Source organism: Anolis sagrei, chromosome 8, assembly GCF_037176765.1.
Source record: "Anolis sagrei isolate rAnoSag1 chromosome 8, rAnoSag1.mat, whole genome shotgun sequence".
In the NCBI taxonomy this organism is placed as follows: Eukaryota; Metazoa; Chordata; class Lepidosauria; order Squamata; family Dactyloidae; genus Anolis; species Anolis sagrei.
Window position 1 is genome coordinate 21039527 of NC_090028.1, and position 24703 is coordinate 21064229.

Consider the following 24703-nt stretch of genomic DNA (forward strand, 5'->3'; position numbering starts at 1 on the left):
CTGAGGGGGCGTGGCCGGGAAGGGGGCGTGGCCGAGCCCTGGAGGCAGAAAAGCGGTTTTGCTTTTGGCAGCGATGGAGAGTTCGAGGTTACCTGTCGAGGTGAGTCTGCTTTGCAGAGGACGAGTCACCCTGATTCTCTGTTATCATTATCATTATATTATTATTATAATATTATGTATTATATAATACAGGGGTCCTCAAACTAAGGCCCAGGGGCCGGATACGGCCCTCCAAAGTCATGTACCTGGCCCTCGCTCAGGGTCAACCTAAGTCTGAAACGACTTCAACGCACACAACAACAACAATCCTATCTCTTCAGCCAGAAGCGGGTCTATGCTGATGATCGTGCCATTACTGCCTCATAGGCTGAACAGGGTATAGGGTTACAGCCTGTGCTGGACGGAGTCGCACTCCACTTGAAGGTGCAGGTTCGCAGCTTGGGTGTGATCCTGGATTCATCGTTGAGCCTGGATCCCCAGGTCTCAGCGGTGACCAGGGGAGCATTTGCACAGCTTAGGCTCGTGCGCCAGCTGCGCCCGTACCTCGGGAAGTCTGACTTGGCCACGGTGGTACACGCTCTGGTCACATCCCGCCTTGACTACTGCAACGCTCTCTACGTGGGGCTGCCCTTGAAGATGGCCCGGAAGCTTCAGCTAGTCCAGCGCGCGGCAGCCTCTTTACTAACAGGAGCGGGACGCAGGGAGCATACAACGCCCTTGCTGTCCCAGCTCCACTGGCTGCCGATCTGCTACCGGGCCCAATTTAAGGTGCTGGTGTTGGCCTACAAAGCCCTAAACGGTTCCGGCCCAAAATACCTTGCTGACCGCATCTCGGCCTATGAGCCCATGAGGGCCTTGAGATCGTCCGGGGAGGCCCTTCTCTCGATCCCGACTGCCTCACAGGCACGCTTGGCGGGGACGAGGGATAGGGCCTTCTCGGTGGTGGCCCCCCGGCTGTGGAACACCCTCCCTGTAGACATCAGACAGGCACCCTCCCTTATGTCATTCTGCAAGAGCCTAAAGACATGGTTATTTGAGAAGGCGTTTAACTAAGTGCTATAACAATTGGCAATGACAACTGGAACGGAATATGGATTACGAGATTGGCTTATGATTCTACGACGAGACGACGCGGATGATTTAGTGTAATTTATTATTGTTGTATTGCTGATGGATATGTTGATATGCTGTTGTGTTATTGCTTCATTGTAAACTGTTTTTATATGTTGTACACCGCCGTGAGTCGCCCTAGGGCTGAGAACGGCGGTCAACAAATGCAGTAAATAAATAAATAAATAAATAAATAGGCTGTCCAGGTCCTGAACCGGTGCTTGGCCGCTGTGACGGTCTGGATGAGGGCGAACAAATTGAAATTGAATCCAGACAAGACAGAGGTACTCCTGGTCAGTCGCAAGGCCGAACAGGGCATAGGGTTACAACCTGTGTTGGATGGGGTCGCACTCCCCCTGAAGGTTCGCAGCTTGGGTGTGACCCTGGACTCATCGCTGAGCCTGGAACCCCAGGTTTCGGCGGTGACCAGGGGAGCATTTGCACAGCTAAAGCTTGTGCGGCAGCTGCGCCCGTACCTTGGGAAGTCTGACTTGGCCACGGTAGTCCACGCTCTGGTTACATCCCATTTAGACTACTGCAACGCTCTCTACGTGGGGTTGCCTTTGAAGACAGCTCGGAAGCTCCAACTAGTCCAATGCTCGGCAGCCATGTTACTAACAGGAGCGGAGCGCAGGGAGCATACAACCCCCCTGTTGCGCCAACTCCACTGGCTACCGATCTGCTACCGGGCTGAATTCAAAGTGCTGGCGTTGGCCTTTAAAGCCCTAAACGGTTCCGGCCCAAGCTACCTATCTGACCGCATCTCTGCCTATGAACCCACCAGGACTTTGAGATCTTCCGGGGAGACCCTGCTCTCGATCCCGCCTGCTTCTCAAGCTCGGCTGGCGGGGATGAGAGATAGGGCCTTCTCGGTGGTGGCTCCTCGGCTGTGGAACGCCCTTCCTACGGACATTAGACTAGCACCATCTCTAATGGTATTCCGCAAAAAGGTGAAGACCTGGATGTTTGTGCAGGCGTTTGAGTAATTTAGTGCAATCTGGTAATGGAACATAGGAATGGAACAATGGACGACGAACCTGGACTACGCTTGGATGATAAGAAGATTGAGTACGGTTGTTTTTTGTAATAATTGTGCATTGTAATTGCTTATTGGTAATTTATGGATAATGTGTTAAGTCAATTGTTATATGTTGTATGAAACCACTGCTGTTTCTACTGTTTTTACTGTTTGTGAACCGCTGTGAGTCGCCTTCGGGCTTGAGATACAGCGGTATATAAGCAAAGTAAATAAATAAATAGGATACCTGCTACAAAACAGGAGCTTTTTTGTTGAGTTCCAGAGAAGCAGATGGCTGAACCAGAAGAACGGCCTGCCTCAGGGGAGCGTGCTTGCTCCAACCATGTTCAACATCTACACAAATGACCAGCCACTGCCAGAAGGGACAGAGAACTTCATCTATGCTGATGATCGTGCCACTACCGCTCAAGCAGGGAGCTTTGAGAAGGTTGAACAGAAGCTTTCCGAAGCTCTAGGTGCTCTTACCACCTACTACAAAGAAAACCAGCTGATCCCTAATCCATCTAAAACACAGATATGTGCTTTCCACCTTAAGAACAGACAAGCATCCTGAGCCCCGAGGATTACCTGGGAAGGAATCCCACTGGAGCATTGCAGCGCACCCAAATACCTGGGAGTCACTCTGGACCGTGCTCTTACCTACAAGAAGCACTGGCTGAATATCAAGCAAAAAGTGGGTGCTAGAAACAATATCATATGAAAGCTGACTGGCACAACCTGGGGATCACAACCAGATACAGTGAAGGCATCTGCCCTTGTGCTTTGCTACTCTGCTGCTGAGTATGCATGCCCAGCGTGGAACACATCTCACCACGCTAAAACAGTGGGTGTGGCTCTTAATGAGACATGCCGCATTATCATGGGGTGTCTGTGCCCTACACCACTGGAGAAATTACACTGTTTAGCCGGTATTGCACCACCTGACATCCGCCGGGAAGTAGCAGCCAATAGTGAAAGGACCAAGGCAGAAACATCTCCAGCTCATCCCTTGTTTGGGTATCAGCCAGCACATCAATGACTTAAATCTAGAAATAGTTTTCTAAGATCTACACAGACACTCGCTGGAACACCTCAGCAAGCGAGAGTCCAAAAGTGGTAGGCTCAAACCCAGAACCTCAACCAATGGCTGATACCAAATGAGAGACTCCCCCCTGGGCACACAGAGGACTGGGCGACTTGGAAGGCGCTGAACAGACTGCGCTCTGGCACCACGAGATGCAGAGCCAACTTTCAGAAATGGGGCTACAAAGTGGAATCCTCGACATGCAAGTGCGGAGAAGAACAAACCGCTGACCACCTGCTGCAATGCAACCTGAGCCCTGCCACATGCACAATGGAGGACCTTCTTGCGGCAACACCAGAAGCACTCCAAGTGGCCAGATACTGGTCAAAGGACATTTAATCAACTACCAAACTCACAAAAGTTGTATTTTGTCTGTTTGTTTGCTTTGTTCTGTAAAAAATGTAATATAATTGACTGGTGACCCTGACACGAGAAATAAATAAGCCAACAGCAGGCTCACACCTCCCATTGAAATACTAATAAGTTTATATTTGTTAAAATTGTTCTTCATTTTAATTATTGTATTGTTTTTAAGTGTTCTTTGCACTACAAATAAGATATGTGCAGTGTGCATAGGAACTCATTCATGGTCTTTTTTTGGTCAAATTATAATTTGGCCCTCCAACAGTTTGAAGGACTGTGATCTAGCCCTCTGTTAAAAAAACTTCGAGGACCCCTGATATAATAACTTGATGACAAAAAGGTTGCCGGTTCGAATCCTGGGAGCGGGGGTGAGCTCCCACTGGTAGCCCCAGCTTCTGCCAACCTAGCAGTTTGAAAACATGCAAATGTGAGTAGATCAATAGGTACCGCTTCTGCGGGAAAGTAAGGGTGCTCTGTACAGTAATTTACTTACTTAGGCGATCCCTCGTTGTCCGAGTAGGATAGTCTTCCAGGATCAGTGTTCTGGCGGTGAGTCAGTAGGTGACTGTGGAGCCCTATTCTTGACCTCCATGTTCTCCCGCAGTGAGGGCATCGATTTCCAGGTGGAAGGCGGTCCCAGTTGGGGTTGGCTTGATGCGCCTTCCTCTTGGCACAGTTCTCTCTTTCACCCTCCATCCATGCCTCTTCAAATTCTACAGCGCTACTGGTCACAGCTGACCTCTAGCTGGAGCGCTCAAGGGCCAGGGCTTCCCAGTTCTCAGTGTCTATGCCAGAGTTTTTAAGGTTGGCTTTGAGCCCATCTTTAAATCTCTTTTCTTGTCCTCCAACATTCCGTTTTCCGTTCTTGAGTTCAGATTAGAGCAACTGCTTTGGGAGACAGTGGTCGGCATCCAGACAATGTGGACAGTCCGGCGGAGTTCTTTGGACCTCAGCTTTTGAACTGGCATAGATCTTTTTCTTAGCAGCACAGTTGACGTCTCTCTTGTCAGGCTTAATCGCCTTTCACAGAAGCTCTTCCAGGTTCACCAGATACAGCTCTGAAAAACATGGACTCTGGAGACATCAGGTTACAAGCAAGTTCAAGTTTACTAAGCACAGAGCAAAAGCACGTCCATCTACAGTGAGCGTCTAATCATGGAAAAAACACACAGGAAACCACAGTCAAAACAGTTCTTGCAGCTGCTTGGCTCTTCTGCTGCAAAAGGGAAACTCCTTAAATTTCTCACACAACTCAGCAGAAAGCTTATCTCATGACTACTCAATCACAGCCTAAAAAATAAACAGTTCAGTACAGCATTACACTCTATGTGGCATCCATATTGGCAATACATGAATTACATTTAAAACATATTACAAAACTTCATTATACTCTGACATCACTGCCATGTTTGGAAGGCTTTCCTTTTCTTGTCAATTAGCTGTTGGATCTCGTTGTCATTTTCGTCAAACCAATCTTTTTTTTAATAGATTTTTTATTATTCCAAAAAGGAAGAAAAAAAAACGTTTTGTTATTATACAAGGGAAGTGGGATGTTTCTTGGTTTGGTATCCAATAGTTTCTTCGCAGGCTGAGATGATGGAGGTCTTCAGTTTGTTCCAATGTTCCTCAACATTTTCGGGGTGTTCTAGGGGTAGATGGTCCTTGAGTGCTGTTTGGAGGAGGGCTCGTCTGGAGGGCTCCTGAACGGCTTGGATGTTCATTTTGCGCCTTGTCTTTCTTCTTTGGAGTCTGCGCTTGGGGGTGATCTTTTTTTAAAAAAAATACTTTTTATTGTGCAAATTTTCAAGTGACATAATAGCATAAAATACATGTAAAGCATAGACGTGGACATAAACATAAGAGAGGAGAATTGGGGGAAAGGGGGCGAGGGTAGAGAAAGAGAAGAGAAAAAGAGAAAGAAAAAAAAGGATACAAAATCATATAGTGTCCATAAATCACCCTGCCCGCCGTGCTTTGACTTCCCAAAGTCTTCAAAGAGTCAGTTAGTAGTTGGAGTTAATATAGTGCTTTCTTCCGTTGCATTTCCGGCGTAGCTTGGGTATATGAGTCTTTTTCAAATGCTGGACAGGTCTATTATCAATGTCATCTTTAATGAAATCTTTGAATCCTTCCCAGTTCGTCTTTTTTGTTGAATTGTTTAGACGCTGAGATAAACAATCCATTTGGATTATGTCGAATGTTTTCGTTATCCAGTCCTCAATTGTTGGAGTTTCCTTCTGTTTGCATCTTTTGGCCAGCAACATCCTTGCCGCAGTACTTAATAGAAAGAAGATTTTTTCATGGTTGCTATTAAATTTTGGGTAAGATATGCCTAAAAGATACATTTCTGGGAGCTGCGCGAAATTGATTTTTAGTATTTTTTGGGTTGATGAATGTATTTCTCTCCAATATTTCTTAATTTTTTTACACTCCCACCATTGGTGGTAGAAAGTCCCTATCTCTTTTTGACATTTCCAGCACTTATTTGAAGCTGTTTTGCTGAATTTCGCAATTTTATCAGGGGAGTAGTACCACTTAAAAAACATTTTAAACCAGTTTTGTTGAGACTCAGCATTCTGGCACCATACCTACTACTAGTAGTAGTAGGAGAAGAAGAAGAAGTGATGCAGAAGCCGTTGGCTATTGTATATTTTAATTTAGTATTCCAAATTTCCTCCCATTGCTTTAAGAGAATACTATGCCCAATATCTTTTGCCCATTTGATTTGGCATTCCTTTATTTGTTCTTCCTCGGTTGCCCAAGATAGAATTTGTTTGTATAATATCTTAATTAGTTTCTTTTCCTTTTGCATAATTATATCCCATGTATCTTGTTGCGGGCAAAAACCTTGTTTTTTATCTTCTATAAAGCTTTGATGCAGCTGATGGTATTGCATCCATGTAAGGTTGGCATTTAATTGTTTAATCTCCTCTAATGATTTTATAGCGAAGTTTTTCCCGTCTGTGGTTTTTAGAATTTGTTTATATGTTAGCCAATTTTCTCTGCCTAATTCTCTTTTATGTTTTACTTCTGCTGGAGATATCCACAATGGTGTTTTGTTGTATAATCTTGGCTTGTACTTTTCCCAAGTTTTAATTAGTGCGGCCCTTATGTAATGATTGTTGAAATCTTTTTCCACCTTCCTCTTATTGTACCAGATATATCCATGCCAGCCTGATTTAAGGTCAAATCCTTCCAATGCTAATAGTTTCTGATTTTTTAGAGTTGCCCATTCTTTAAATCCCACTAGGTTACATGCTTCACAATAAGCTTTAAAATTTGGTAGGCCTAAACCCCCTCTTTGTTTTTTTTCCGTCGGTAAGTATTTTATAATTTATTCTGGCTTTTTTTTGTTTTTCCATATAAATTTTATTATGTCTGTGTTTCACTTTTTGAAGAGATAATCATTCCTTATGATTGGTAAAGCTTGGAAAAGAAAGAGAAGCTTGGGGAGTATATTCAATTTGATTGTTGCAATTCTGCCCAAGATGGAGATGTTTTGATGCTTGGGGGTGATCTTGATAGCCATTGTGGATCGGATTAGCCTGTGGTCAGTCCAGCAGTCATCAGCACCTGTCATGGCTCTGGTGAGAAGCACATCACAGCGGCCTCTGACACATGTGATTACGTAGTCTAAGAGGTGCCAATGCTTTGACCGGGGGTGCTTCCATGATGTCTTGAGCTTGTTTTTCTGGCGGAAGAGTGTGTTGGTGATGACAAGGTTGTGTTCCGCACATTTGGTGAGAAGCAGGATGCCATTCAAGTTGCTGTTTCCAACCCCGTCTTTTCCTATGGTCCCTGGCCACAGGTCGAAGTCTCGCCCGACTCTTGCATCGAAGTCCCCCAGGAGGATGATTTTGTCCTCCTTAGGTATCCCGATAGGATGGTGTCCAGCTGACAGTAATTTTTTTCCTTGATGTATTCATCAGCATCTAGTGTTGGTGCATAGGCACTTATGATAGTTGCCTGTTGGTTTTTGGCAAGTTCAATTTGAAGAGTTGAGAGTCGTTCATTGTTGCCAGTGGGTGCTTCGGTCAGATGCTTCACCAGATAATTTCTGATAGCAAAGCCAACTCAGTGCATTCTTTGGTCTTCTTCGGGCAGTCCCTTCCAGAAGAAGGTGTAGCCTCCCTTTTCTTCCTTCAGCTGTCCCTCTCCTGCTCTCCGGGTCTCCTGAAGTGCTGCTATGTCGATGTTAAAGCGTCCCAGCTCCCTTGCAATGATGGCAGTTCGGGGCGTTCACCGTCAGTGTTGTCCATTAGTGTCCGTACGTTCCATGTTCTGAAGTTCATTTTTCTTTTTTAGCCGCAGGATGGTGACCCCACAGGACACAGCAGTCCAGTCAGGAGTAAGAGAAGCAGACTATGTTTAGGGCACCTTTTCTAGCCCCTTCCCCATGTGGGGTGAGCAGAATGGATCCTCAAAAGGACTGCTCAGTCATGGATACAGCTGCCGAACTACTCAACTGCCTCGGACCTTGAGGTAGAACGACTGAGTCTGTACCCACCACCCATGTGCCAGTCTGTGACTAGGGGCTTCCAGATTTCACAGTCCTGCCCCCGTCACCACTCGCTGATCGCCATGGGACTTCTGTTGGTTTGTTTTAATTTTCCTTGGAAGACGCCTGTGTGTGAGTTTTTGTAATGTGTGGAGGTCAGTGCACAACTGATCAACACACAGTCTTCACAGAGTGAGGTTCCATGGGTGGCATAGTTTAAAACGATGACCGTGGCTTCTCAGTCTGTTGCAGCCTTCCTCCGCCTTCACGGGCATTGTAACATGTACCATGTTATCCTCCACCTGCTCTGCCATTGAGATGTTTGGGTCTTCGGGCTGTGCTTGGTCGAGAACCTCCCCCGCGGCCACTCCTGGGAGTGCACGACTCCAGTCGTTGCGCGCACAGGTTCATTGGAACATGCAAGCCGCCTCACCACAACAAGGTGAGATAGTCCATCAAGCGGGCATAGAGTCATGCCGGCCACATGACCTTGAGGGTGTTTACGGACGATGCCGGCTCTTCGGCTTAGAAATGGAAATTAGCACTGCCACCACCACTCCCCACAACAGTATTCTTAACTGGAATATGCATGAAAGCCAAGTTCACCACTGAACACAACAATACATCTACACTTTAGCTGCCATAGCTCAATATTTACAGAATTGTGGGAGTTGTTGCTTTACATGGTCTTCCCTACTTGCCTAGAGGGAGGGTTAAGAGTACAGACTGAAAATATCCACCATCATCAATAACTTTGGAGCATTTATTATGTAGTACTGGTGTGTTTAAATTGCAGAATAGGGGAGCTATGCCAGGCCTGTTGGGGACCACGAGAAAATAAACATAGTTTTTTATGGGACTCACTTGTCTGAGGTCTCATCATGCTTCCTGCGATCTTAGTTTGTTAAGACTTAGAAAGACTTTAAGAGGGTAATTAGACAATGTTAAAAATATAACCCATGTACACAGAAGCAAATATGGTACCTGGGATGGAACAGATTTTGTAAACACAACAGTGCATAAGGTTTTTTTATTTGGTGTAAACTTACCTTGGAAGTCTGTGTGTGTCTAAATGACCTTTGTTTAGGCCAGGGGTGGGGATGACATCACCCTCTAGGTTTCGTTGAACTTCAAGCTCTTCAACTTCTGCAGGCTGAAAGCCAAAAGTAAGATCACAACAACATCTGTTATAGAAACCCCATATGCTGATGATAATATAGTCTGTGCTTATTCAGAGGAAGACCTCCAAGCCATTTTAAACCCACCTTTGCAAAAGTATATGAAAAGCTTGTCCTCTCACTGAACATTGAGAAAACAAAAGAGAAAACCAGCCAAAGGCACCAAAATACCAGAAATAAATCTCAATGGTGTAATGCTAGAAAATGTTGACCATTTCAGCTACCTAGGCAGCCACCTTTCCTCAAAAACCGACTAACTCCAAAATATAACATTGTCTGAGCTCTGCAAGTGCAGTATTTTCTTAAATGATTGAGGACTGGGACATTTGTAGGGATACTAAGATGCTTGTTTATGAAGCTATTGTCCTCCAACTCTGTTGTATGTCTGTGGAACATGGACCCTTTCAGATGTCACTCTTGACTTCTGGAAAGATTCCATTGGCGTAGGCTTCAAAAAAATTCTGCAAATCTCTTGGGAAGAAGACAGATGGACCAATGTCAGCGTTCTGGAAGAGGAAGCAAAGACCGCCAACATTATTTATTTATTTATTTATTTCGGACATTTATATCCCGTCCTATCTCGATCTCCGCTGAGGGACTCAAGGCGGTGAACAACCAGCACACCATGATGCCCACAACCAAAAGCATACAATTTAAATAACAACAATATAGCAACAGTATAAAAACATTCAATCAATCGCCAATTAAGTCCTCATCCTAAAGGCAGTCCGTCAAGTCCATTGAAGCCGTCACTTTGCCAGCAAGGCAGCCTAGTCTGTGAATGCTTGATCCCATAGCCAGGATTTCACTTGTTTCTGAAAGGTCAGGAGAGATGGAGCAGATCTAATTTCGCTTGGGAGGGAGTTCCACAGCCAAGGGGCCACCACAGAAAAGGCCCTGTCGGGAAACAGATCACAAGACAGGGAGTAGTTCGATATGGCTTCAGAGACCCTTAATTCCACTGATTCCAAACTGGATAAATGGATGGAAATGGTCCAAGGGCTACAAAACTGAATGGGACATCTTGCTCTTGAGGTCAGAGAGACTAAAGAGCAGGTACAGCTCTTACTTCAGAAGCAGTCAAAGTCTGAAGCCAAAATAAAATCCCTAGAACAAAATATGCAATTTTTGAATCAGAAAGTAGCAGATTTGGAGAACCGTCAGAGGCATAGAAACATTATTCTATCAGGCATTCCAGAGTACTTAAGTGATAAAGACCTGATCAAATCCTTGACTGAATGGTGGGAGGAATTTGAAGTACCAGCTATGCCAGATGACACTGAGCGTGCACACAGAATATCCTCAGATGTTTAAAAAGATAAAAACCAGTGAAAACAAAGACCAAGGACAGTGATAATTGCTTTTGCCAGAGAATCCACTTGTTTAAAAGTCTACAAAAAAACCCTGAGGAAAGTACAGGACTTAAAATATAATGGAAATAAGGTAATAGTCTTTCAGGACTTGGCAAAATCAACTAGAGAAGAAAGAGCTTCGCTCAAGGTCGTCACAGACAGACTCAGAACACAAAAGATTAAGAACCCCTGGGCCTTTCCGGCAACTATTGTTATCTATAAAGGAGGGAAAAAAGTGGTGGGACCGAGAACAGGGCCCCACCAGAAGATCTTAATTGTCTTGATGGTTCATAGGGGAGAATACATTCAGACAGGTAAAGCGGGCCAGAACCGTATAGGGTTTTGTAGGTTAAAACCAGCACTTTGGTACCAACAGTGTTGTGGATTTTGAACAGGCACGAATGGAGGGAGAAGTGTGGCGAGAGAAAGGCATGTCAGGAAACCGTTCCATCTGAAAATCAATGTCCTCCTTGTGAAAGACCATGCGGATCTAGAATAGGTCTCTGTAGTCACTGCCAAGATTCAGAAATATGAACTTTACTTCTGATTTGTGCAAAAAGGAGTCACGTTGTGCTAGTAACAAAGCTAACAAGTTCTACCGAACTTTTTATGTAAGACTTTTTAATACTCTTTTGTTTAGCACATGCATTCTGCTAATTGGCCAGCTCGATATCTTACAATTGGCTAATTCCTATATGTGTGTGTTGTCAGAATTAGTGAAGGTATGCATGTATGTTTTTTCAATGTGTTTCTATGTAATTAAGAATGGGTTAAGATGTAATTCAATATGGATTCTGTTATGTTAAATTGTGCATGAGAAATACTGTGAGAAGCAAAGAAGCAGAGAAAGAGTAACCTTGACAGAAGTAAGATAACACGTTCTCTGGCTGGGAAGAAATAGGGAGGATCCGGCCAGAGAAGTGAGATAAGCAGATGTTCAGAAAACTGTTTGTGCTATGCTTTGTAGTTCCTGATTTTTGCCCGCTTAGAATGGACGTGTGTAGAAGTACTTAGTAAACTTTGTGTTATTTTAAAACTGAGAAACTGCAGAGTCCTGATTTTTGGAGTCCAGAAAACCCACACACACAGATAGATATCTACATAAAAACTCCAACCATCACCCAAGTCAAAAAAGAAGCACCATTAAAGCCTTGGCAGACCGTGCAAAAAGAATCTGCGAACCCCACCTCCTCCAAGATGAACTGAACCACCTCAACTGGGCTCTCCAGGCCAATGGATACTCCACCTCAGACATCAGAAAAGCTGCAAGACCAAGAACAAGCCACGAGAGTCAAGATGAAGATCCACCCAGAGGAAAAGTGTTCCTGCCATACATCAAGGGAACCACTGACCGCATAGGGAAGCTGATGAGGAAACACAACAAAACAATATTCACACACATAAATATTCCCACGCCTGTTTTTTGTTTTGTTTGTTTTAGGGTGTTTTTTTGTTTGTTTTGCTTTTTGTAGTGATTGTTAAAGTGTTTACAGGGAACAGCTTCTGCCTCTACCCTCTGTTTGCTGCAGAAGCTCCTGGCATAAACGTACTGTCTGGACAGGCCCTAAGAGTCACATGAGTGTAAAGTCCTTGATATAAATCACTGCCTCCCACTGCTGAATAAAGGTTATACTTTTGAAACAAATGTTTTCTTTTTCCAGATTATTGCTTATATTTTAAGCTTTCTGCCCATCCCCGACAGGAAGGAGGCATCTCTGGTAAACCGGATCTGGTATTCGGCCGCTCAAGAGTCCCTTCGTCAGGTAGCAATCTTTTATTTTAGCCAATTTAATCATTATTTCTGTATTTATTTGGTGGTACTCTTCTGGCACTCCATGCAGTCATGCCGGCCACATGACCTTGGAGGTGTTTACGGACAACGCTGGCTCTTCAGCTTAGAAATGGAGATGAGCACCACACCCCAGAGTCAGACATGACTGGACTTAATGTCAGGGGACTACCTTTACCTACCTTTACCTTTTTTACTCTTCTGGGAAGTTGTGGATCTCTTTCAGACATAAAGCTAAAGCATACTTAAATTTATATGTATGGAAAGTAGGGAATATTGGCAAGAGATTAGGAAGATTATATTTTGGATTACAATTCGCATAATTTCTCAGGAGCTGTGGTGACAAGGGAATTCTGAAAAGGGGGTTCAAAAATGTAACTTTTCAATCGCTGGCCTTCAAGGGTGTTACATAATCTACTCTTTTTGGGGGGATGATTATGAGAAAATAGATTTTAATAATTTGCAAATCATCCTGAGTCCCATTATTAGGGAAGGGACTGGATTCATTGGCTGCCCCACAAAGACTATGGAATGGCCTGTCAGAAAAGACAGCTAAATAAGCTATTGGAATTTAAGACACATCTCTTCCAGGAGACCTACCTACCCAGTCAACTTTGAATCATGTGTTTTGGATTTCCATTCTGTTGCCCCTGTATGTTGATCTTCATACCTTGTGCTTTGACATATGTATTTCTGTATGTATTTTATGTTGATACATTTTGACTGTGTTGTATCCCACCTTGAGCCACAAGGAGAGATGGGTAACAAATGAAATTATTATTATTATTATTAGATACACAACAAGATTAGTACACAGTAAACTAGATCACTATGCTAGCTTTTGTATTTGATCACATGTCGGACACTTCTCAAGTATCTAGGACTGTGTGATGCATTGGCGAATAATGCGCAAAGATTCAAGTAGCGTGGCCTTTTGCAGCTATTTTTTTTTATTTGTCGTGTCAGAACAACCAGTCTAACAGAACAAAGCAAACAAACAGAAAGATACACAACTTGTGAGTTTGGTAGCTGGTTAGATGTCCTTTGACCAGTATCTGGCCACTTGGAGTGCTTCCGGTGTTGCTGCAAGAAGGTCCTCCATTGTGCATGTGGCAGGGCTCAGGTTGCATTGCAGCAGGTGGTCAGTGGTTTGTTCTTCTCCACACTCGCATGTCGAGGATTCTACTTTGTAGCTCCATTTCTGAAGGTTGGCCCTGCATCTCGTGGTGCCAGAGCGCAGTCTGTTCAATGCCTTCCAAGTCGCCCAGTCTTCTGTGTGCCCAGGAGGGAGTCTCTCATTTGGTATCAGCCATTGGTTGAGGTGCTGGGTTTGAGCCTGCCACTTTTGGACTCTCGCTTGCTGAGGTGTTCCAGCGAGTGTCTCTGTAGATCTTAGAAAACTATGTCTAGATTTAAGTCGTTGGCATGCTGGCTGATACCCAAACAGGGGATGAGCTGGAGATGTCTCTGCCTTGGTCCTTTCACTATTGGCTGCTACTTCCCGGCAGATGCCAGGTGGTGCAATACCGGCTAAGCAGTGTAATTTCTCCAGTGGTGTGGGGCGCAGTGGTGTAGTTCACCTACCCCGTGATAATGCGGCATGTCTCATTAAGAGCCACATCCACTGTTTTAGTATGGTGAGATGTGTTCCACACTGGGCATACATACTCAGCAGCAGAGTAGCACAGCGCAAGGGCAGATGTCTTCACTGTATCTGGTTGTGATCCCCAGGTTGTGCCAGTCAGCTTTCGTATGATATTGTTTCTAGCACCCACTTTTTGCTTGAAGTTCAGGCAGTGCTTCTTGTAGGTAAGAGCACGGTCCAGAGTGACTCCCAGGTATTTGGGTGCGCTGCAATGCTCCAGTGGGATTCCTTCCCAGGTGATCTTCAGAGCTCGGGATGCTTCTCTGTTCTTGAGATGAAAGGCACATGTCTGTGTTTTAGATGGGTTAGGGATCAGCTGGTTTTCCCTGTAGTAGGCAGTAAGAGCACCTAGAGCTTCGGAGAGCTTCTGTTCTACAGTCTCAAAGCTCCCTGCTTGAGCAGTAATGGCAGCTGACAGGTGGTGATTTTCTCAGCGCCGATTGTTTTTAAGTGCAGGCCAAGGTCTTTAGGCACTGCACCCAATGTGTTTATTTATTATTATATTCCCACTCCTGTTCAATCCTAGGAGAACCTCTTGTACAACATTCCTGCTAGCTCTGCCTCACTGAGTACCATTAAGAGTTTGGCCCATAGGCATGTGGGCAATGTCAAGATGACGAACCTGGATGGATCTGCCACATCTCGCGATGTTGTCAGGCACGTTGCCAGCTACCTGGGGCCACACCTGCTCAGCTTGTGCCTCCATGGGAGTAGCCTGACAGAGACAAGCTTTGAGGAGCTCCTCCTGGCCTGCCCGTGCCTCACAACCTTGGATCTAAGTGGCTGCAACAGCCTCTTTATGTCCGGGACCCTGCTTTCCAAAGAAGAGAGTTACCTGAAAGCCCAGGAGGCTCTAGTGAACTTGCAGCAGCTGAACTTGTCTGGCTTACGATACTTGTCTGACATTTCCTTCAATCGCTTAACCAACTGGTCTCCGCGTCTGGCCAAGCTCTCCCTTGCTCGCTGCCACATCACCTTTGAATTTGATACTTACCATGGCTCCACCAACTACAACTCCTCAGCTCTGTTATCTTTCCGCAACCTCCTGCAGTTCCTGCGGAAGCGAGCCAGCAGCATGAAAACTTTGGACTTGAGTGGAACCAACATCTCAAGCCAGGCAATGAAGTCCCTGGCCCAAGTTGAAAATCTGCATCTGGAAGGGATGGTGCTGCAAGCCTGCCATGATCTGACCAACGAAACTGTGAGCATCCTGTGCCAGCACCAGCCCCACATAACCACCTTGGATCTAAGCGGTTGTTCTGAGCTGTCTGACCAGGCCATCCTGACTGTCTGCTCCCGGCTACCAGGCCTCCGGTGCCTGTGTTTAGGGAAGCTCCCGCGTGTAACTGAAGGTGGTTTCCAAAAGATCTCACAATTGAAGCATCTCCAAAAATTGGATGTATCTGAATGCAGTCTTGTGAGCTGTGGTGAACTGGCAAAAGCTCTTAGTACTGCCAAGGGACGGCCCAAACTGGTTTCCCTAAATGCTGCCTTCTGCTCTTTACTACAGGTAAATTCCAAATGTGAGATTCCCATTCCCGTCAGTCTCAACCAGTATGGCCAATGGTGAGAGATGATAGAATTTGCAGTTCAAAAACACGTGGAGAATTGCAATTTCCCCAGCTCAGGTTTAGGTCTGAAAGGGAGCGTGAGTGACCATATCATACCTTTTGACAATAGAGCTCATGGTGATGTCCTTAATTCTCTGACCCCTCCAATTTTATCCTCACGGCAACCCTCAGAGGCAACAATAGCCCAAGGCCACCAATGAGCCATGATTTAGTTAGACTTCTAATCTGGGACTAATAGCTTGTGACTTTCCAGATGTTCATGGGCTCTAGTTCCCTTCATCTCTGATCATTGATCCATTCTGGTTGAGGCTGGTGGAAAATATGATTTAGAGCAGTGTTTCTCAACCTTCTTAATGCCGTGACCCCTTAATACAGTTCCTCATGTTGTGGTGACCCCCAACCATAACATTATTTTCATTGCTACTGTCATTTTGCTACTGTTATGAATCGTTATGTAAATATCTGATATGCAGAATGTATTTTCATTCACTGGACCAAATTTGGCACAAATACTCGATAAGCCCAAATTTGAATACTGGTGGGATTGGGGAAATTTATTTTGTCATTTGGGAGTTGCGATTGCTGGGATTTATAGTTAACCTACAATCAAAGATTAACTCTATAATACACCAATGATGGAATTGAACCAAACTTGGCACACAGAACTCCCATGACCAACAGAAAATACTGGAAGGGTTTGGTGGGCACTGACCTTGAGTTTTGGATTTGTAGTTCACCTACATCCACAGAGCACTGTGGACTCAAATGATGGATCTAGACCAAACTTGACAAGAATCGTCAATATGCCCAAATGTGAACACTGGTGGAGTTTGGGGAAAATAGACCTTGATATTTGGGCATTGTAGTTGCTGGGATTGCTAGTTCACCTACAATCTAAAGAGCATTCTGAACCCCACCAATGATAGAATTTGGCCAAACTTCCCACACAGAACCACCATGACCAACAGAAAATATTGTGTTTTCTGATGGTCTTTGGCAACCCCTCTGACACCCCCCTAGCGACCCTCCCCCCGGGTGTCCTGACCCCAGGTTGAGAAACACTAATTTAGATAGCTAAATATTTGGCCCTCTAACCACAATCCCTCTCTTTTCTGGTTGAATAACAGAATTGGGCAAAATGGCTACCTCATCCTTTGGAGAATACTTTGTGAATACCCCAGATACTCTTGGTCTGCAGCTCTCATTAAATTGAACCAGTTATTATGGAGTGATAAGAGTTGCTCTCCAGTAAAATCTGGAGGAACACAGATTACTCTCCCTTTCCAATACTGTACACACTTTTCTCATTCCAGGTGTACAGTATTGGTCTTAGATGTGTTAGCATTCTGACTTGATGTAACACAAGATCTCAGGACCCCTTAACTACGCATAATAAATAAAAGAGCCTGTTTTTCTCCCTTCCACAGGAAAGTTCAATCCTCTCACTGGCTGAAACCCTGAGCAAGAGCCTTCGGGTTCTGGATCTCTCATCCTGTGTGTCACTTGGCAACAGAAGCATCCAAGCCATTGCTTCCCACCTCTTGCTCTTGAGAGTCCTGCGTTTGGCCTGGTGCAAAGAACTGACAGATTGGGGCTTATTGGGTGTTGAGGAATCTCAAGAGGAGCGTGAACATGTTGCAAAGGTGCGAAATATACACATGTGGTTTTGTGACAACTGTAAGTTAGTGGGGAGAAAGGATGCTATGGACTCACAGTTAGAGATGGAAATAATGTTTGAAAATGTTCAAAAACTTGCAGAAAAAATATGTTTTCAGTGTGTTGAGAAACTCTGGCAAGAAGAATCCTGGACTGATGAAAGTCAGTTCAGGACTTAGTCTTTGCAAAATTTGCAAATGAATTTTGGGTGGGATTGATGTATGAATCTTGTGCAAGATAAGCTCAAATATTTATTTACAGTACTTATATTCCACCCTTCTCAGACTGAAGGGGACTCACAGAACACATGTACGGCAAACATTCAATGCTGATTATACAATGACATGACAGACAACAGATAGATATATATATAAGTTTTTTCTCATCATTTGGCATTTTGGGAGGCTGTGCTGGGTTCTGGCCATAGGAGGTACTGTTGCTCCATCTCCTTGCCGAAGAGCTTTCTTTGCTTGTAAACTTTCCTCTGAATGCTGTGCCTAAAATGCCTCTCCGCTTAATTTGATTTCTATTCATCTACTCACATTGCCATTTTCCATCAAATAGGTGGGCAGGGAGCTGGGCTGAAGGTCAGGAGCTCACCCTGACCCAGCTTCAAACTGTCAGCCTTTTGGTTGGCAAGATTTACTTCAGCTGCAGTTGGCAATTAACCTGCTGTGCTAAAGCTGGCCCTTATGCAGTTGGCCTTTGTCAACTATGTGGTTTCCAAAGACTTTTCTGGAACAAGAAATTGACTCAGTTATGATTATTGTGGGGAAATTGGGCCATGCTCTTGTTTTTAGATGAAATGCAGAATTATATTTCTTTTCCAAAATGTTAAAAAAATTCTATTGCCTTGACAGAAGGATGCAGGCCCTAAATTCAGCAGAAACTTTGGCAACCTGGGCTTCTTCCAGCCACCTCCACAAGATCTGGAGCAGGATGACCAGATTCTCGTTGACTTTGCCAAGCACACTGTCCAAGAAAAACGCCATGCCTCTTTGAGTGCCTTAACCCATTTGCAAGAGCTTGACCTTACGGCTTGTGGGAAGCTGACGGACAAGAGCATCGCCAAGGTTTGCATACTACATTTGCCTTCCATTATCACATTATCCATTATCTGTCTTCATAGACCTGTCAGTGGCTTATGATACTGTAAACCACCACCTCCTCCTGAGAAAAATGTATAATATCACAAAGGACTACCACCTCACCCGCCTCATAGGAAACCTGCTACAAAACAGGAGTTTCTTTGTTGAGTTCCAGGGCCAGAGAAGAAGATGGCGGAAACAGAAGAACGGCCTGCCTCAGGGGAGCGTGCTTGCTCCATCCATGTTCAACATTTACACAAATGACCAGCCACTGCCAGAAGGGAGAGAGAGTTTCATCTATGCAGATGATCATGCCATCACCACTCAAGCAGGGAGCTTTGAGATGGTTGAACAGAAGCTCTAGGTGCTCTTACTGCCTATTACAGGGAAAATCAGCTGATCCATAATCCGTCTAAAACACAGACATGCGTTTTTCACCGTAAGAACAGGCAAGCATCCCAAGCTCCGAGGATTACCTGGGAAGGAATCCTACTGGAGCATTGCAGCGCACCCAAATACCTGGGAGTCACCCTGGACCATGCTCTGACCTACAAGAAGCACTACCTGAATATCAATCAAAAAGTGGGCACTAGAAATAATATCATACCAAAGCTGACTGGCACAACCTGGGGATCACAACCAGACACAGTGAAGACATCTACCCGTGCGTTATGCTACTCTGCTGCTGAGTATGCATGCCCAGTGTGGAACACATCTCACCACACTAAAACAGTGGATGTGGCTCTTAATAAGACATGCCGCATTATCACGGCAAAGCGTAAGGGCAGATGTCTTCACTGTGTCTGGTTGTGATTCCCAGGTTGTGCCAGTCAGCTTTCGTATGATATTATTTCTAGCACCCACTTTTTCCTTGATATTCAGGCAGTACTTCTAAGTCAGAGCACAGTCCAGAGTGACTCCCAGGTATTTGGGTGTGCTGCAATGCTCCAGCGGGATCCCTTCCCAGGTAATCCTCAGAGCTGGAGATGCTTGTCTGTTCTTTGAGCTGGTCATTGATGAAAATGTGTTTTATAATGGATTAGGAATCAGCTGGTTTTCCCTATTTTTGAGCTCTAGTGCAAAAAGTAATTTCTCCCATGTTTGGCAGAATCATCTTCATGGCAAAGTTTTGTTTTGTTGGCTAGATTCTCATTGGGACTTTAACATCTATATAAATAAAAATGTAATGTTCGTTTGTGGGATTAACAGAATTCAAAAACCACTGGATGAATTGACACCAAATTTGGACACAATGCACGTATCAGACCAATGAGTGACCATCACTAAAATAAATGATTTTTTTTTCATTTGGGAGTTGTAGTTGCTGGGATTAATAGTTCACATACAATCAAAGAGCATTCTGAATGCCACCAATGATGGAATTGACCCAAACTTGGCGTATATTTCTCCCATGACCGGGGGGGGGGGGGGTTGGCTTTGGGGGCTTCAGCCCCCCCCCCTGAAATTCTCATGGTGGTCTGCGAAAAGGCCTTACTGGTACATTATTTAAACTGTTATGTTTATTCATATCATTATCTGATCACCATGCTCAATATATCTCATATGCACGAGGGTATTGGGGTAACGATACAAAAGGTTTGCTAGGGTAGGCCCTCTTTTACTCAGAGTCTGTCCCTCCCGTCCCCCCCCCCCCCCCCCCGAATCAAAATCCTGGCTACGGGCCTGCCCACAACCAACAGAAAATACTAGAAAGGTTTGGTGGGCATTGACCTTGAGTTTTGGAGTTGTAGTACATCTACACCAACAATCAAAGAGCATTCTGGGCCCCACCAACGATAGAATTGGGCCAAACCTCCCACACAGAACCCTCATAACCGACAGAAAATACTGTTTTTTCTGATGGTCTTTGACAATGCTTCTGACACCCCCTTGCGACCCACCCCAGGGGTCCCGACCCCCAGGTTGGGAAATGCTGCCTTAAGGACATCAAGTCCACCTACCTTCACCAGAGCAAGAAAACATATTCAAACCCTCCTGACAAAGAGCCATCCAGCCATAGATATAGATAGATATATATGACACACACACACACACACACACGACAGATATAGTATCATAGATTTGAAAAAGGACCCCTAAAGAAGGACGATTATATGTTGAATGTATTAGAGTAGGCAAACCAGACAATTGCTACATCAACACTGAAAAAGAAACAAGAAATACTGTTTACCCACAAGCATAAAGAAATTACATATATTAGAAACCAACACTTTCTCATTTATTTTCCAGATCATCAGACTGGGCCACAGCAACACGTGGGAGGGGATGACTAGTCATAAACAAACTTAAAAGTGCAGTTTAGAACTATGGCTTTACACAACTGTAATATTCCTAGAAAAGGAGTATTGTCAAAGCTGGATTAATTGTGCAAGGGAATTAACCAGCATGGCTCTTGGGCAGTAGCTGTGATGTGCAACAGTGCCACACTTTGTGGGATGGGCTCCCCTTGCATAATGACAGCAGAAGGTGTGGGTTCAACTGTTCTGAACAACTCTAAAATTACAACAGCAAAACAACAGAGAGGAAACAATCTGGGACATCTAATCACCTCTCAACAAAAGATTGCCCCAGGCACTGCCAGGCCATCAAATGCTAATCAAGGTGGTCAGTTGAAACATTCACACCCAGCTCCAACAGACAACAGTTCATTGTCCCACCCTCGTCATTCCACAGATATATAAACCAATTTTCCTAGTTCCAACAGACCTCACTACCTCTGAGGATGCTTGCCATAGATGCAGGCGAAATGTCAGAAGAGAATGCCTCTAGAACATGGTCATATAGCCAAAAAAACCCTACAACAACCCAATGCTATGCGAACTATGAGTGCCCTGTGTTCAGCCAAAAAAATTCCTAACATTCACCTTGTTTTTTCTGGTATTATTCTATCTTTCCTTCCAGGTGATTAGATTCCCTGAGCTCCGTCGCCTGTCCCTCAGCCTCGTGCCCAACATAACAGACAATAGCCTTCTAGCCATTGCTCGCCACTGCCGGAGCTTGGAACATCTGTCCCTGAACCATTGTGTGAACCTGACGGATAAAGGCTTTGTAGAGGCGGCTGGCTCTCTGCCCAGGCTTCAGCATCTCATTCTTTCTGGCTGCAACCAGTTAACAACCTGGTAAGGAGCTCTGCAGAATCCAAAGGTTACCACCATGGATGTTGTTAGCAGATGGAGGAAGTGATATGAGTAGCAATTAGACCTTTGGAGACCAAAATTAACAAAATGATTTCAATAGGGAGAAATATAGGATATTACACTCAGGTAGAAAATGAAATGCACAGATACAGGATGGGTGACACTCGATTCACTAACAGTCCATTGGAGTCCAGCATCTTGGAGTCATAGGGTCCTTCCAGACAGGCATTATATCCCAGGATCTGATCTCAGGTTTTCTATTTTTCCTAGATGGCAGTGTGGACTCGTATAATCCAGTTTAAAGCTCCAATTGGTCCAACAGGCAGCAGCCAGACTGCTCACTGGAGCTGGGTACAGGGAGCACACAACCCCTCTGTTACGCCAGCTCCACTGGCTACCAGTCTGCTCCAAAGCACAATTCAAAGTGCTGGCTTCAGCTTATAAAGCCCTAAACGGTTCCAGTCCAGCTTACCTGTCCCAATATCTCTCTCTCTATGAACCATCTCAGAGGTTAAGATAATCTGGAAAAGCCCTTCTCTCGGTCCCACCTCCCTCACAGGTGCCACTGGTGGGAACAAGAGACAGGGTCTTCTCAGTGGTGGCTCCTCAACTATGGAACTCCCTCCCCAACAAAATTAGATCAGCACCAGCTCTCCTGGCTTTCAGAAAGAAGTAAAAACTTGGCTATGGGTCCAAGTCTTTGGGCAATAAGCAATACAGGGAATGATCAGGTATTATGTGCAATTGATGTTTGACATTTGGCACCTGTGAGGGAAGGTTGAGAGGAGATCACCATGTATCAATATCTGAAAGGCTGTCATAAGGAGAGGAGGCTTCCTTTCTGTTGCCCTGGAGACTAGGACTCAGTGGAACAATGGGTTCAAGTGACAGGGGAAGATATTCCACCTGAAGATTAGGAAGAACTTCCTGACCCGTAAGAGTTGTTCAGCAGTGGAACCCTCTGCCTCGGAGTGTGATGGAAGCTCCTTCCTTGGAGGCCAGGTATTTCTTACAATGCCAGGCTTTTCTTGAGGACAAATGGTCAGTAAATAACAATTGACTAGATTGTTTTGTTTTGGCAGGACTCTGAAGGCTATTGGTCAAGAGTGTCGGCAACTAAAAACCTTGGACGTCTCCATGTGCAGCCAGATTAGCATGGCAGATGTCGAACACTTCCAATCCTACTTCCCACTACAGAGTCAGGCTAGCATCCAGTCCCGTTTTGTGGGCGGAGCAGATCTTTCCATTAGTCTTTGAGGCAGAGAGCACAAAGACAAAGAGTTCAAGATCATCGGCTGGCTTCGAATTTCCTCGGCAGCTTCTGCTAGGAAGGACAAAGTATCCTTGGGAAACTCCTGCTGCCTTGGTGGTCCCTTGACCAGGAGATGGTTCAGTTCTCAAACGATCTTTGTGCATTTGCCTTCCTAGTATGGCTACCGTCACCCCAGTGCTGCAAGTTCAACGGGGAAATTGATCTTGACCCTGAAAGGAGGTATCTGGTGCAAGGCAAACACCATCAGCAAAAAGGAAAGATGTTGGCTGGTATTAGTGTAAAATGGACACAGCCAGTAAGAAATATTTATGCTGGCCTGTTCAGGAAGCAAAGAAGAGATATTTTATATTCATAATGTTTTTAAAAGGTCTGAATTTTAAGATCAGTGCCCCTTCTGATCATTAAAACCGAAAAGTAAATTTGGGTCCCAGGCTCCTCCATCCAAAATGTGATCTAGCACTTTTTTTGTGTCAGGAGTGACTTGAGAAATTGTAAGTTGCTTCTGGTGTGAGAGAATTGGCCGTCTGCAAGGACGTTGCCCAGGGCAGGCATGTAGCCGGGGGGGGGGGGGGTTGAGGGGCTTCAGCCCCCCTCCCCTCGAAATTCTCATGGTGGTTCGCGAAAAGGCCTTACTGGTGCATTATTTAAACTGTTATGTTTATTCATATCATGATCTGATCACCATACTCAATATATCCCATATGCATGGGGGTATTGGGGTAATGATACAAAAGGTTTGCTAGGCTAGACCCTCTTTCACTCAGACTCAGCCACCCCGAAACTCAGCCCCCCCCCCGAAACTCCTCCTGAAAAAGAATTCAGCCCCCCCCCCCCCCGAAACGAAATCCTGGCTACGGGCCAGGCCCAGGGGATGTTTCCATCTTATGGGAGGATTCTCTCATGTTCCTTCATGGAAAGCTGGTGTTGACAGATGAGAGCTCACCACGCTCCCCGGATTCGAACTGCCAACATGTCAGTCAGCAGTCCTGCTGGCACAAGGGTTTAACCCAGTGGTTCTCAACCTCGGGTCCCCAGATGTTTTTGGCCTTCAACTCCCAGAAATCCTAACAGCTGGTAAACTGGCTGGGATTTCTGGGACTTGTAGGCCAAAAACATCTAGGGATCCCAGATTGAGAACCACTGGTTTAACCCATTGCGCTACCGGGGGCTCCTGATCTAGCACTGACTTTTGTGGAAGACACATCTTGACTAGGAGCAGAAGGACAGAAAGTGAATGGCGATTCGGTTTGAAATGTCCACATCTGCTCATAGACTAATCCTAATAGTAAAAAATTGGGAGCCCCCGGTGGCGCAGTGGGTTAAAGCACTGAGCTGCTGAGCTTGTTGATCGAAAGGTTGCAGGTTCAATTCCGGGGAGCGGCGTGAGCTTCCGCTGTCAGCCCTAGCTTCTGCCAACCTAGCAGTTCGAAAACATGCAAATGTGAGTAGATCAATAGGTACCGCTCCGGCGGGAAGGTAACGGCGCTCCATGCAGTCATGCTGGCCACATGACCTTGGAGGTGTCTACGGACAACGCTGGCTCTTTGGCTTAGAAATGGAGATGAGCACCACACCCCAGAGTCAGACATGACTGGACTTAATGTCAGGGGGACTACCTTTACCTTTTTTTAAAGGGAATTTTGAAAGGATTTTTAAAAGCCCATTGAATGGGATCTATGACAGATGGGACCCTAGAGTTGAGAGACCTCCATATCATTTTCATGTAGTGTTCCTAATCGAATGTCTGAAATGCTCAGTTCATTGTTATTTATCTAAAATATTTCAAGTATGAATACGGATAAGGAACTAATCTCTAAGTTCGACATTGTCAATTTCAAATCTAACAGTCCAATAAGATGCTTCTTCTAAAATCAAAGTACTGTATATACTTGAGTATAAGCTGGGAGATTATACCCCCCC

At 45.0% G+C, this 24703-nt stretch overlaps 1 protein-coding gene across 1 annotated transcript; it reads left to right on the forward strand.

Moving 5' to 3' along the window:
• Positions 1-6: 6 nt before the first annotated feature.
• LOC132783284 (uncharacterized) lies at positions 7-23230 on the forward strand. The gene is made up of 7 exons (XM_060788410.2): positions 7-100; positions 12265-12366; positions 14564-15547; positions 17036-17251; positions 18125-18337; positions 21275-21492; positions 22593-23230. Exons 1-7 carry the CDS (start codon positions 74-76, stop codon positions 22765-22767), a joined length of 1935 nt encoding a protein of 644 aa, XP_060644393.2. The 5' UTR covers positions 7-73; the 3' UTR covers positions 22768-23230.
• Positions 23231-24703: the final 1473 nt, after the last annotated feature.